This window comes from Lissotriton helveticus, chromosome 2_1, assembly GCF_964261635.1.
Source record: "Lissotriton helveticus chromosome 2_1, aLisHel1.1, whole genome shotgun sequence".
Classification (NCBI taxonomy): Eukaryota; Metazoa; Chordata; class Amphibia; order Caudata; family Salamandridae; genus Lissotriton; species Lissotriton helveticus.
The window spans coordinates 1,125,974,701-1,125,990,592 of NC_136059.1; the positions used below are offsets into that span (position 1 = coordinate 1,125,974,701).

Sequence of the window (15,892 nt, forward strand, 5' to 3'; positions counted from 1 at the left end):
CTGCCTGAACGTGAAGTCATTTCATTAGACATACATGTATATTTGTCTGGGTATTAACCAGAGGAAGGAGTTATTCCTTACTGATCAGTGAGCTCTTCTTCAATAAAAGACCAACTTTCTAGGGAGGGTAAATATTCAAAGAGACAACATAAGAGATCCTAGAGGGAGTCTGTTTTCTCCCCTGATGCAATCTAAATAAAGAGACTGGCAACTCTCTTCCTTCATTCCGAAATGTACCTATGAAAAGCCTTTGGGGCATATTTACACGGGGATATCGCCAACAGAATGTGACTTTTAGTGATGCTCTGGTGGTGATATCCCCTTCTCCTTATTTGCATGGCAACGTTAAGCCACCTTGTAAATAAGGTCCTTTTTAACGCTTCACTTACCGTGAGCGGGACGTGCAATGGGGGTTGCATTGGGCGTTCCATCGCAACACCCATTGCTTTTTGATACTGGCCCATATTTACAAGGATGGGGCAGCACCAAAAATTAAGACAAGGTAAAACCGGGTCTTAGTATGGCTATACGAGGAGTAATGATTAATTTCTCCTCGTATTTTGCTCTTTCTATGTGTACTGCATTCTGCAACACACACAGAAACAGCAAACTGCCTTTAAAGATTGTTTATGTGTTAGGAATGTGTCCCTTTCTGCACATACACAATTGTCCCTGCAGCGCAGGCACCTTTGTAACATGGTGCAAGGGTGTCTGCGCTGGTTCAAGGCAGCTTTTATAGCTTCAGCGCTAGGGGAAACACAGGGGTGTGCCGTATTTTTGTAAATACCGTAAATCCCTGCATTTAAAAAATGTTGGAACGCCGCATTACCAATTTTCGAGTAGAGCCATGCTCCGACATTTTATTGTAAATACCTCCCTTTGAGTCTACAATCTGATGATTCATGGCAGTAGTATAGCCGTACCACTACTCAGAGCTCCATTCCGCAGTAAAGGCAACATGCACTTTTGACCAAGAGGTTTTCACTTTTAGATTAAATGGATAAAGACAGAAAAGGATTTGGCTTGATTGCTAAGGAGGGCAACATTGTTAAATCGTTATATTGCTTTATACCCATACTTTTCAGGATTTGTTGCTGTTTACAGTATGTCCAGTGACAGAATAAGCTTCTCCCTGTGATTGTGAAAATGGAGACTAGTCCCTCAGTAGTATATAAGCAGATTGAGGGTTCTCAGTGCATTGTATCTTTCTTATAGAATGAGAATTATAAGATTAGTCTGATCAGAATAAAAGTGATACACACGGCTGGAAAATCCAGCAGATCCAGAAGATTGATTTTCTCAGAGCTCCAACAAGAGCAGCAACTGGGGTCTTCTACCTTCAATCTTTCCTACGATTCAATAGACTCTCAGACCATGATCAGTGGATCTCTTACAGACAGATTAAATGCTCAGGCAGGACCTGAAAGACATTATGCTGATTGTCCCTCTTTTTGCCTGACAGTCTGGCTGGTTTATTCAGGTCAATCCAATATGTTTGTGTTTAGTCATCTGATGCAACAACCATCAGTGCTGGAAACTAAGGGTCTGATTCATAGGGTATAGACTTTTATCTAAAGAGCGTTAGGTGGGGCAATTACTCTCGTAGAGACTCTGCCAGCTCTGCCATCGATTTAGTCAAGGTCTGGAGCTGACTTTGACAAACATGATGACAGAGCAGTCACCCAATCTATAGTCACTAGTACCTCACCACTTCTGGCCCAGATTGCTCCATAAGCCTTAACCTGCATAAAGAGTACGACGGATGTGGCAGTCTTAAAGGAAATCATAAATGTAGTTAGTGTTCCTAATATAGTTTGATAGCCCTCAATAAGTCAGAGAGACGATGTACCGCCACTTGCGAAACACTCTCCCTGCTCACATTTGCTGCATAATTTTCACCAGCATTGACTCATTTTCCACCAAATATTTCTCCACCAAAATGGCTCCTCCCACATTTGGAGGAGAAATCTCTTCCACCCTGATTGGCAGCTCAGTTATCGAGTTGGTGGAGGTTGGAAGATTTCTCCCATGACAAACAAAAAGGCAACAAACCACCCTCCTCACATTGTGCATTACCACACACACTTCATTGCATTTTACTGACTTTTTGCTATGATGCAATTCAGATTAGAATAGCACTACGTTTAAGGGCGTACGTTTAAGGGCTTCCCATCCTCTTTCTTCAGAAGCATTTCAGTCAGAAATCGTTTTCTAACTTTACAACAAAGTAATAGAATTTGCTGTAAATTTCTAGGACTTAGGTCATAGAAAAAGTTGGAAGTGCTATTTTGCATAGTATGGTGAAGTGTGTGTGAGAGATGGGTTGTTACATGCCCTAAATGTGTTGCTTCCCTCTTTAGCATCAACACCTGAGAAATGTTCAGAGTTGATTAACACTTTCTCCACTCCTACATCTCACCAACCGCTGACAGTAAGGAAACTTCACAAAGTGAAAGGACCAAAAATAGGATATTGTGATAAACTTTAACTTAAAACCATTCACTTGCTGATCCCATACATTTGCTTCACAGCATGTCATAGGGATAGCTAGGAACCGCAACAAAGTATGTTTTCTGACATTTTATGGCATGTACTAATGTGGGTACATAGCATGTCATTGGGTGCATCAAAGACCTGCAACATAATGCTTGCTCAGAGTTTGTTGCATGTACTAATTTAGCTAATTCGTTTGAATACTGTTCAGAAACATTTATGTAATTATACTGGCTTTGAGTATGAATTTAGTATCCAATTTAAAGTTTGGTGAACATGGTACTCCACACAACAGCTATGGAGTACTGTGTCTGCTAAACCTTCGACCTGCCAGCCCAATTTAGGTTTCGGCAGACTGACAGGTTTACGCAGATGAACTAAAATATCCTGGCGCTGGGGGGGGGGGCTTTAAAAATGAAAAAGATGATGCCCCACACCAAGGAGGAAATCGCCCATAGTGTCAGGGTCATTAAGTTTTACTTTTCCAAAAGCAAACTCCAAGTTTGGGAGTTTCATTTTAGAAAAGTAGCATTTTTAAAAGTTGAATGTAAGCATCTGTCACCAATGACAGTCACACACCTAACTTTTGAATGGCTTTTTGTCTGACTTTTTGCTCCTGAATGGGATTTTTCCCACTGTGGGATCTCCTGTGATAAGGAACATTAGGTTCTTCTTTGATAGTGGATGATCAGTGGCCTCCCATGTGAATAGTCTTGCATCCACTTGCTCTTTACTACTTAAAGTGTTTCAGAAGTTATTACCACTCCTTCCTACTGAACACAGATCATTGATCATCCAAGCCACCATTCTCAGTCCATTAAACTATGAGAATTTGTTGGTCCTTGGTTCTCCAGACTATTTGATCAATCGTCTCTCGTGTATTCAAAAATCTTAGCACACTTGGCCCTCTCACTTCCACGAGTTTCATCGGTCACCTCTACGCAAAAAAACAAATTGCATTTGCTTCCTGTGCCAAAATGGGTTCTCTTTAAATCTTTGTGATTTGTTCATAGGGCTTTCTACAAGGTTAGATGGGTGTACCTGCGAGACATGTTTATTTGGTACTGCTGTTTGTGTTCTGCTGAAGTTAAACTTGTGATGCAGCCAAAACTCAGACTCTCTCAGGCAGGCAGCAGAAGAGTGTCTTCGCCACAGGCGACCTACGGAATAGCCCTACCAGTTTCTCTTACAATAACACGGACCTCAGTCAATTCAGAAAGCTGATCAAAACCTAGATATTTACTTGGTAATCTGTTGTCTAGGTGAGAAAGAGGGCCACCACGCTAGTGCTAGAACACCTTCGCAGGCAATCGTGCGCTCTAGAAATGTCTTGATTGATTGATTTTATGAACCACTGTGAAGGCAGTTCATACAAACCCATAGAGTTCACCGCAGGGCCGGTAGTGAATTCTAAATCTGACAGGCAGAGTAATGGGAGGGTGGCAGACATAGAGTCCTCCACTACGATGATTGCCTTTAGTCCATCTGTCAAACTCTAAATCAAAACTAAACAAAAACAGTGGTTCTGTTGGGCATGTAGCAATTTCTTAGTTTTCATGCACTCAAAATAGATTCGGTATATACATTGAATGTACTGTACACAATGACACACAACTCCAATTTTGGTTTAAAGTTATCTTCTGATTATAGATACCGTGCATGTATTAATCAATAAAGACAATGGCTGTCAATGACAAAAAATGACATCAAAATACACATAAGTAGTGCAAGGTTTAGTGACTGGTAGTGAGTAGTGATGACCGTGCTGTACAAAAATAGAAAAGGTGACATATATTCAATATAAATACAAAAAACATAAACTCTCGTGTGTCCACTTCTGAGTTAGATTGTCACAACAGACTCAAAATTGTTTCTTTTGTTGAGACTCCATATGGACGAATTGACAAAAACAACGTCGACGTTTCGACCCTATAAGGTAGTGCAGATTGATTTGCATCTAGGGCAGGTCTTCATCAGGACAAAGGGATGAAAAGGACATCCTGAAACAAAGTGGAGAGCTAGAGTGGTATCTTCAGTAGCTCTTCTGGCCTGGGTGTCAGCCGATACCCCTGTGCGTTTTTTCTTTGAGAATCTTGAGCAGGAAATGCGGACCTTCTTCACCAGCCGTTGGAGAAAGTAGGAGTAAGTGCCGCCTCTAGCGATCACTTAGCAACTTGGTTCGGGGGGCGTACGTGTCCGTCTCAGCGCGGCGATGAATGGCCTAAATCAGGCCCTTGGAATCAATTTTTGTGTGCACCTACTGCACAGCAGAGTGCAGCACTGACAGGCAGGAGTGGAAAGCAGCCCAGGAATAAATCTACTGAATGTGTTTAGCATGTGATGGATGTGAGGGGGTTCTCCAACAAAGAATTTCATAATAATAATAATAATTACAGCAATAAATTAAATCATGGTTCAAATAATGCTTAATAACACACATGTACTTTGACTGTATGTCAGAATATCAGTAACAGAAATACCATCTATATTGTGGCCAAAATGTTGAAAACCAAAATATTGTCAATGTAAATATTTGCAGGAAAGTATAGATTTACTATTCTTCAGCAATAGTATTTAACCTGTGTATCGCCAACATCGGTGCTACTTAAAACCTCAGCAAAATTATTCCCCCTCCTACCCTGCAAATTGAATTGTCTACAACTGTATATTGTCCAATATGCGGATCACACTGTCCTTATAGATCACACCAAGGTTGGTTGTAGTACACATTAAATGCTTTAGGTGATAAGTGCAAGCAGAATAATTTAGACATCAACCACTAGATAAGTGCAAGCCGAATAATTTAGACATCAACCACACAAAATCAAAAGCCACAGTTGTGCAACAGCCCAGTGGAAATTGCATGGTAAGGACATGGAGTCTGTGTTACTATTTATATGGACTTAGGGTCTCATTTCCCTCAAATAATTCAGCATCAGCATAGCTTACTTCACTAAAAATTAAAATTGCGCCCTTAAAGTTTGCCTCTTTGAAACTATCTAAAAACGTATCGTGGACGACCTTCAAACCCTTTGATAATGTAATTAGCGTAAAGTTCCCAACAGTGCTCAAGTATGGCCTTGAAGCATTCCCAGGCCATTTTGATTCCTGGCTAAGCAAAAGTTGTTTAGAGCACTGTTTCAATTCCCTCACTTGCACAGCAAAGCACAAATGTGTCTTGAATTCAGGCTTCAGGACCAGTCACTTGTAAAGAAAGCAGTCGTCCTAAGGTGTTAGCCTAAACTAAAAGGTACCAACAAAGGGGCACTCAAGTGCACCCCATGCCAAGAACTAAACCTACCCATTCACACAAAAGCAACCCCATGGCACCTAGCTGTAGACACAGGCCTATCCCAACCCTACATGCAGACAACCTGGATCAGGGCTTACCTTACCATGGCTCCAAAAGGGACTTAAAGAAAAGAGTCAGATTTGTTTAACCTACAACCTTTTTGAGAAAAGGAGTCACAGCTGACTGGTTTGTTTTAGCTACCAGAAGTACCAATCTCCAGGGATTTTGGCGAAGTTGCACAAACTGAAATTACGAAAGTCAAAACTCCAGCTATCGTTCCTGTCGCTATAGATTTTAAAGGATAGCACGCATTATGTGCTGCTGCCTTGTAGAAGTCTGGGATTGGCCTTGAACGGATTCCAAATCATGACCTGCAGATCACAATATGTTTCAGCTGTATTCAATCTATTAGGCACTGACCCTGATTAGTTGCAGGCCATTCAGCAGAGCTCAGTCCTCAAAATCCCCTAGCCTGCGGCTTATTAAGGGCCCGATTAGGAATTTGGGGTGTGGAAACGGGGCCGCCAAGCCAATGCCCCGCTCCCACACTGCCAAACCTGTGTAAGCATCATCTGCCAAATTACGAGTTTTCTCGTGTCTGTTGGCTGTTTCTTTGGCAGTCCCATGGCCGGGCCTCTGAAAACGGGCACGGCAATGGGAACCTCAAAGGCAGTTCCTGCATGGCATGGACTCTGCAGTCCATGCCATGTAGGAACTGGGGTGCATGCACACAGGGGACAACATGTGCCCCCCTGCATGCAGACGATAGCTATGAGGCAACAGGGGGCCCTTGTTTCCTCTCTGCACTGTGGGCTCACCGCAATGAAAACTGTGGCAGAGAGGAAACTCGTAACATGCTTGGTGGTGCCGCAGCTGCACCGCAAAGCATATTGCGGCCTCAAGACTGTCACAACACCGCCAGGGATCTCTGATCCTTAGCGGCTGCTGCGGTCCCATGGCGGTCCAACCACCCAACTTTTAATAGGGCGGTCAGACCGCCGGTGCGGAGTTGCCCGCTCCACCGCCGTGGCAACAGCGGGCCAAGGGACTGCTTTAGTCATAATCAGGCCCTAAGTTCATGCTTTGGCAATACATAGTACATTCTGGTCACAGGGCCTGGCTTTTTGGCCAAACTCAGCTATGTTTGTCCTTGTTCCCTGATGGGTATCAAGGATTTATAGCCTGTGAACTCTGGGGACTAGAGAGAAGGGACAGGGGTGTCACAAGTCCTTTCACTGGTAGGGTCAGTAAGGAGACATGTAGTCACCTCCTTTCGCAAAGGCAACCATTAGAAAAATGAATAATTTGAACACACCAAAAAATTTATACACACCCTATTTCAAAGTGTAGTGCAGCAGTCTCCAACCTTTTCTGTAATGAGAGCTACTTCTGATCAATGAAAATCGCCGTGAGCTAACGAAGGCCAAGCAACGGGTGCATTGTTAGCAGATCCCTCGCCCAGCTTCATTGACGTTAAACCTAATGTCTATTGAGCCCCACACTATGCATTGAACAAAATACTGTGACAAGGGGTACTATGATAGGGCTTCCATTTGCGCCAGTGAGTGCATGGTCTGTAGGGATGTATGAACATGAATGGGGTATATGTGTGTGGGTGACTGAGAGCCTGTGTCTCATGTACCTGTGGCACAGGAAATAGCTGTCGCTATATGTGGCACTCTTGCATGTACAACACAAACATACAACCAGTTTGTTTTTGAATGGGAGAAAGTTAAAGTGCAGAAAATATTCATCAAAATGTTTGTAATAAGGAACATTTTTTGCACTTGATGGAACTTTTTTCTGCACTTTAAATTCCTCCCATTTAAAAAACAGAAATGTCTCTATTTTTCTGTTATAAATATATCAGTGTCTACTAGCTGCTGAGAGCAAGATGCCTGCTGTGTGTAAATGTGACACTTTGAAATGGGAAAAATTCAACTGAAGAGTGAACTTTATTTTTATATGCATTACATAAAACTTGTCATTTTAATTTTCTCCCATGTCAGAGCCTTATAGGCAGTAGGGATTCTACTTGCAGAGGCCTGTAGACATGATGCCATGTATATAACAGGAAAATTCAGTTATTTTTTTTTTCAATGTGAGGAACACGAAATGAAGAAACATGCTCCATAACATATTAGCACTTAATTGGTTTCATTTAAATAGAGAAAAACATGAAAACATTAAAACGTAATATTTCATTGAAATATTTTTCTTCACTTTAAATTTCTCCCATTTAGAATCAATTCTGTTTATTAAAATACAGTCCACATGTAGAATGACACAGCATGCTGCCTACAACTCAACAACGTTCATTCAGTATTTTAGATCTCTGTTAGCAGAATGGGCATATTATTGCAAAGCAAGACTGAGGTTTAAGTACAGTAACTAAAACAAGACAACAAGATAGAAGAACAACAAACTGCTACTATACTAAAGGGGGAGACAAGCAATGGTCAAATAGCTTGCAACCAGGGGCCCTGTCTACTACCTCAAACAGCACCCATCAATGTTCAGAAGGGGGAGTCTCGGGATACAGGCTTAAGATGCGGAGATAGGATGCGCAAGTCAACTCCCTAAATTCCCTGGTGAGTATTGAAATAAATGGAGCCCAGAGTTCTGAGTAGGAGGTATCCCCAGGAGTGATCGCCAAGGATAGCTTCCCCATTTTCAAAAGGAACCACAGTTGAAGCAACGGAGCAGTGTGGTCTGATGTTTTTTCAGTGCCACAGCGTGAGAGTATTACCCGGTGAGCTGCGTTCAGTGCTAGGGCCATCATCCTGGAGAGAACACAAAAGGGACATTAACGCATTTGGGAGCCCCATGATAGCGTACAGGCACGCAACACCCATTGGGCTCACGGGGCTTCAGCCCCCCCGTCGTGTGTGTCAGCCCGGGCGAAGACAGTTTTGCGGGCTGGCGAGCATCTAATTGCAGCCGCACCCGAGTACTTAACAGGTCTTTAAAAGACTATTTAGTTGTAAATGAGGCTTTTAGTTGTAAATGAGGCTTTTGTTGTGTGTTCACCCCTTCTTACAGCCACTCTGTCTAAATTCGGAAGAATTAGCCCCCCCCCCCCCCCCTCCGAAATATTTTTCAGCATATTTTGCGATGCAGGGCATGGAACGAAATTCGTTTTATTAATTTAATTGTTTACTTACCTGTAATCATCCATATTCCGGTGTTTATCACCCCTCACCCTGCCATCCCCCGCCCCGCCTACCTGCCCCACCGCAACTCCCTCCACGGGCCGCGGCTGGATCGTGTCCACTGTCACCGATACTTTTTGCGTTAGCTATGGAGCACTTTGCATGCTTTTCCCCCCTAAGGGTCCTACAGTGGGGGATTCAGAGTGGGAACTCCTGGCAAATCAACTTGCTGTAAGCGCCTGATGTGCTAGTGTACCTCATAGATGTGAGCAGGGACCTCACATGCGTAATGGAGGTGCTAGATGCCTTTGGATGAGGCTAAACTGGGCAAAATCTGGCCTATTCCCCATGCGGAACCATACTCGGGGGGAGCAGAAGGCACTCCTACTTTGGTGATGAAATGGTAGCCCAAAACCTTTTGCTACCAGGGTGTGAATATCTACTATTCTGACAAATATTATATACAAGGGAATCTGGAGGCGGTTAGAGCAAGTACATGCAGCGTGTGGACGTTCTGGAACTCACTGCGCAGTCACCAATAGGTCAGTGGCAAGAACCAAGATGCTGGCTGACCAGGTTATTGCATTTTTTCACAGTTGTTCCACGTAGCCTCCCTGGGCGCTTCTTCAGAGAGATGGAATCTGTTATCTCAGATCTGGTTTGTGGGTCCAGCCGGAAGAGGGTGGCTCTTAATAATATCATATATGGTGTATTTTTCTTGCTCAGATGATCAACACCAGCATGTTGTAACAATGGACTGTTTTAACATATTTTTTTATATTGTAACATGTTTATTTTTTAATGTAATGATAAATAAAAATGTATTTGTACCCTTTGATCTAAAAATCCTTGTTTTTTTGCATTAGTGTCTCCACTGTATCTGCATGTTACATGAAATTATTGTTTGTGTCTAAATAATGTATATGTTTTAACCCCATTAGTACTGTACATGATTGCGGTGCAACACATGATCCATAAATTAGACTAGGGACTTGTTTTCCTTCCTTGGCTCTTAATAAACGACATGCCCCTTGGAATGTGGCAAGTTAGGTGACCAAATTACGAGCTTTACTGTGCAGCAGCTCAATTGCAGTGTCCGATGTGCTGGCTTTCAGATACATGGGGGCATATTATCAAGACAGGCGATTAAAGTAACGCCATTTTAGCTGCAGAAAACTGCCGCTAAAACGGCGATAATTGGCTTGATAATATGCTCTATGGAATTCCAATTGAAGCCCATGCTAAATGTGAAGGACATCTAACATGGGCTTCAATTGGAATTCCATAAAGCATAATATCAAGCCCATTATCGCTGTTTTAGCGGCAGTTTTCTGCCGCTAAAACGGCGATAACTTTATGGCCTGTCTTGATAATATGCCCCATAGTCCCGAACAGGCGGTTGGGAAGAGAGACCTTGGGGGCTGTACGATAGCAAGCTGTTTGATGGATCCCCAGATGGCTGTCCAGTGTTCCGGCCACTAGACCAAGGTTGCCAAGCACTGCTGGCATACAGATGTCCAACCACTGCCACACTGTGGATGCAAACCAACCCTGGAAATCAATTGGACCAGCGTGGGGGAGGTGGGGTATGCTGGTGGAAACACAGCTGCTGCTACACTGCTGCTACTTTTGTTACGGGGGACGATATTGCAGCGCTGCTGCAAAACCGGTGCCCACTCTTCCGGCGTACCGGAAAAACGCTGAGTGCCTGCTACGGCCAGTGCGACCCTGTGTCCAACCCCAAAAAATGCTGCTAACTGCCCTACTCAGGGAGCTTAGCGATATGGACGCTGCCGGCTCTTCGCAGTTTGGCTGGGCACCATAAGATCAGACATTGGAAAGACGCTGGCCTTGCTGCGCTAGGGGACCTCTATGTACATAAACCACTTTTGCATTTTTCCATATCATGATATCAGGAAAGCAGTGTATTTAGTCCAAAATAACCAGTCCACACTTTTTAAAAGTAGGTATTCAGGGATGAAGTCCTTTATTTATGTTTTATTTTTTTATACGAGAACAATATTTAGATGTTGTAGATATTTCATATATTTTTGTTATGGTTTCACATTCCTCCATTTTTGACCTGGTGTGAAATTTTCTATGGGAGGTGGTGAAAATGGACATCTACTCCTTTAGTGCACCTGTGCAAACATCAATTTGAAAATGTATAACGGTGCAGAAGCAGCAAACCTTGTCAGAAGTTAGTGTGAGTTTTGGAGCCAAAACTTCACAGGGCCCTCGGGATGCTTCTAACATGATGGCCAGGTGACATATGCGCTAAGCAGCACTCGTTTCAAATTATTTAAAAAAAAAAAAGGTTTTATGGTGTCTGCGCCATCTATTGGTCGGCCACACAAGCTGCCTCATTATTAACGAATAGGGTCTGCTTGCTTGCAATTAAAATTCTATAAATAAATGTTGATGAAAGAGAACAGGCCCTGGAAAGCACAGGGGCTGGAGAATTGTGCCTCCCTCACCCCCTTGTGGCGGCTCTGGAAGCAACCAATGCCTAGTTATGGTTCAGATATCAGCCAGGGGTGAAAATAAGCCAAATGGAAAAAGCTCAAAGGTCTGAAGCTTTGTGGAGGAAACCATCAAGCAGCAAATTGACCAACACTAGAACCCCGAATTGCGTCTCAGGCTGGACAGCTGATTTCCCAATAGCTTTTAATGTGAGGTAACAATGTGACCTTTCAATAGTTATCCCTTTGGAGTCCGTTTCATATTCTGATTTTCATTCCATTATTTGTAAATCTCACTTTATGTCGTTGCGATTTAAGATTGTCTATACTTTGCTTAGTGGGCCATCCAGTGAAAAGAAAGCAACTTTTCTCTTTAGCCAATCCTGCATCCCCAGCAATCTGCAACAGTAAGCATTCTCCTATGTTCCTTTGTTTGATGATGTCGGCTTGGGTTTGGGCCATAATGTGACATCATCCACCGAATGGCCCTTTAAATTGCTGTAAATGCCTGGCACTCATTGAATTTCTTGTTTTTTTGACAACTTTCATAGGGTAGTGTTGTAAGTGTGGTAGAGTTTGCATCTCCCTTCTGAGAGTCTATGCTCTCATGGCCAGAAACAGGATTAGACAGGGAGGAGGCCTCCTTGTTATGTTAGTAGATTTGTACGTATCAACAGTGAGGGTATCCGAGCACTAGGAGGGTGTTATCTGAGCCTGGCTGAGGACGATAGAGGGACTAGTGTACTAGTCAAAGAGCCAGGTTTTCAGCTTCTTTCGGAATTCCAGCAGCGACATGGAGGTCTTGAGGTGGAGGGGGCGGTCGCTCCAGGACTTTGCTGCAAGTTGAGAAAAGGATCAGCCACAACTCTGCTTCTGCGCACGTGCAGTGCATGTGTGAGTGAGAGAGAGGCAGAGCTAAGGTGCCTGGAGGGTTGGTGAAAGTGGAGACGGAGGCGAAGGTTGAGGTAGGAGGGTCCGGTGTTGTGCAGTACCTTGAATGCATGTGTGAGGAGCTTGATCTGGCAACGTTTCTGGACCTGAGCCAGTGCAGCTGCCTCAAGTGGGGGGTGATGTGGATGCAACAAGGGAGGTCACGGATAAGATAGGTGGTGGTGTTCTAGATGGTCTGGAATCTTTAGAGGAGGTGGGCTGGTATTCCTACATACAGTCTGTTGCCGAAATCTAGTCTGCTTGTGACGAGGGCATGGTTGACAGTGACCTCGAAGATCTTATTGTAAAGCATATGCAGAATGAAGATGCATTCTGCATATGCTTCTTCATTCTGCGAAACTGATTTGTGATACCATGGAGACTTTTCTGTTGCGGATAATTCTGAGGTTTCTGGTGAGCTCAGTCTGGGTCATGTGGGGCCGAACTCTGACGGACACCATGAGGAGTCCCATGGGAAGTTCTTGTCTCCCAAGAGCAGTACCTTCATCTTGTCGGTTTTGAGTGTCAGGCAGTTCTCCTTCATCCAGTCTGCGCCGCTGGCAATGCAGTTGTGGAAGTTGATTCTGGTATTGGTGGGGTCTTCAGAGAGGAAGAGGATGAGTTGGATGTCGCCAGCATTGGAGATGATGTTGAGTCAGTGAGACATAAAGATGTTGGGTAGTGGTGTCATGTAGTTGTTGAATAGGGTGGGGCTGAGAGACGATCCCTGTAGGACTCTGCTGATGATTTCCTTGGTTCGGAGGTTAAAGGAGAGAGGTGTACTGTTTGGATTCTTTTTGTGAGATGGACAGCGGTTCACTTGAGTGCTGTTTCCCGGATTCCGGTGTTGTGGAGTTGGATGATGAGCATGTAGTGGGAGACGGCGTTGAATGCTGCTTAGAGTTCGAGGAGGATGAGTGCAGCTATCACTCTTCGATTATGGTGAGGATGTTGTCCATGGCTGCGATGGAGACAGTTTTGGTTTTGTGGTTGCTGCAAAACCTGGTTCGTGAGCTGTCTAGGAGTAGGTGGTGTTCCAGGTGTTTGGCAAGTTGTTAGTTGATTGCTTTCTCAATGACTTTGGCTGGAAAAGGTGGAAGTGAGATGGGTCAGCAGTTTTTGAGGTCACTGGGGTCAACTGATGGTTTCTTTGGGAGGATATTGACCTCTGCATGTTTCCAGTTTTTTGTGAAGGTGGCGGTGGAAATTGAGTCATTGATGATGTTCCTAAGTTTGAGGCTGGTCTTGGGCCTGCTGAGATTGAAGAAGTGGTGGGGCAGGGGGTCAGTGTGGGACCCTGAGTGAACTGTGTTCATGTTGGCAGGTGTGTCCTGTTGGAGGAGTTGGCTCCATTCTGTAACATGGGTGTCTGTGGTGGTGGTGGGGAGGTTGATGAATTCGGACAGCTTAAGTTGAGAGTTGAAGTTTTGGTTGATCTTGGCTATCTTGTCATTGAAGAAATAAGCGAGGTTGTCACAGATGTCTAGTGAAAGGGGTGATGTTGTTTGGTGTGGCTGAAGTAATTGGAAACAGGAACATCCATCCACTTATGTTGAACAGATTACCACTGGGCAGAGCTGAAACAATGGCCAGTAATTGATTACCGGATATTTTTTACTGCTCCGCTGCATTTATGCATTGCTGTTAATTACTGATCACCTAGTGGAATGTTCACCACTGAAGCTAAAAGCTTCCATAAGCAATGTTTCTAGAGATGTGGTGATAACCATGGTACTGCAGAATATCCCCTGCCTTTATTAGGCAATCTTTAAACATGAGTAATGGCATCTGAAAACAGTATTTCTGCCGAATGCATATATCTGCCGGATTTTAAAACACTTTCTAATCATTCCTCCACCGGCTGCACTCTACTCCCATACACAAAAAACTGGGATTTCACCATAGACAACCACTTATGTTTGACCAACAAAGCTGTTGAAGACACAAATAGTCATTGTCTGCCTTCCACCAACGCTGTTTTTTTTCACATTTGTACTAGGAAAGGCGCACTGAATTTCTTCGTTGAAGCATGGCATTCCCAGTGTTTCTTGAGTCCATCTGTCTTTGAGTTGTGTACTAACATACATTTTTTCATTCATGCTTACCTGTAAAATATGTTTTTTTTTTTAACTACTCGAATGTCAGCTGTCTTGGCTGGTAGAAGTGCATTTTCAAATTCAGGTGAGGCTCAGTTCCAAATTGTGTATATGCATAGTCAAAAGATTTTACAGTTTTCTAAAAATGATCACAGCCAATGTTTGTAGTGTATAGTGCCTGGTTTCTTCTCTGTTTTATTTTCTAATCAACAAACTATTGAAATTGTTTGCTTTCATTTTAGGACGGTTTAGAGAAAAAGCCTCAATTCTTCACAAGATGGCGAAAAAGAAGTGCCAGGTGGAAGACAGCGAAAGACTAAATGGTGCTGCCAACTTTGTGGGTAAGGGCAGAATCAAGACCACTTTCTAAAGGATACCTAGTGCTCACCTTTTGTGCCTTGGTGATTCCTCCATCATCCTGTGCCCAATGCGCCATTGACATACTTAAATCTTGAGCGGTGGCGTTGAAAGACACTAACATGCTGCTCATTTAGAAGGGTCCTAGTTTGGGAAAATGGGGACCCCTACATGCAAAAATGAACTTGCTATTCGTAGGAAAATTGACATTAAAGTAAAAAAAGAAGCTAGAAGCAAGTGTAAAATAATCAGAAATTACAAATTTCAGGACAACATAACAATAATGATGTATGAAACATTGTGCATTTTTATAAGATGATGACCATGACATGTGGAATTATTTATTATCAAAAACTTTTTATTTTAGTTTTAGATTATTTCATTTGTTGTATCTGGATATCAAAACATTATTTTCAACTTATGATAAATAATTAAAATTGTCAATGCATAGAGAACAGTACCACACAATCATGTATCCAAGAGAAAACAATGCAATTGATCTAAACAGGTAATCAAATAATTTGTTTCATTGCACATTATATACAAGAAGGTAGATCGAGATGAACCATAACCAATGGAAAGGCTGGCGGTAGATGGAAGCTACGTGCATTTCAGCTGAGGTGCCTTCATCAGGGGACGGTCTCAAATTTCTCTATTTCTATATTGGCAGAGAGCTGCTAAAGATGTAGCCATAAGTTCCTGTCTAAGTAGTTCATTGGGTGTACCTGATTTGGTTAAACCTGTGTCTTATATGAGATCCAGATCTTCTATGAGATAGGGTCTTTTTTAACTTCTGTATGCTTTTCTGAAAACACTGTGGAGTGTCAAGTGTTCAGAGTCCTTGGTTTTTTATTTTCTATTTATTTATTCAGTTTAGTAAAACTCTTAAATGCGTACTGAAATTAAGTGGGATATAATTCCCTCGATCTTCATTGCCGGCTCCTAATTATGCCACACTATATGGATGTCTGCATCTCACGGTAGCCGATAATTTAGAAGGATTCTATCAGGCATTCCTTAATATGGAGACAAAACTGGGAACTCGGGAGAAAGAAACAGGAATGCCCCTACCTTTTGGATGCTTACCTAACAATTAGGAAGAGGGACAAA

At 43.0% G+C, this 15,892-nt stretch overlaps 1 protein-coding gene across 9 annotated transcripts in view; it reads left to right on the forward strand.

Annotated features, from left to right (window-relative positions):
• SLC24A2 (solute carrier family 24 member 2) overlaps positions 1 to 15,892 on the forward strand; it is a 901,628-nt gene that overhangs the window by 725,913 nt on the left and 159,823 nt on the right. For all 9 annotated transcript variants that reach the window (XM_078675953.1, XM_078675950.1, XM_078675958.1 and 6 more), the window contains one exon: positions 14,668 to 14,766. In XM_078675953.1, the coding sequence (XP_078532079.1) occupies positions 14,668 to 14,766 (99 nt within the window). The remainder of the gene's footprint in view (positions 1 to 14,667; positions 14,767 to 15,892) is intronic.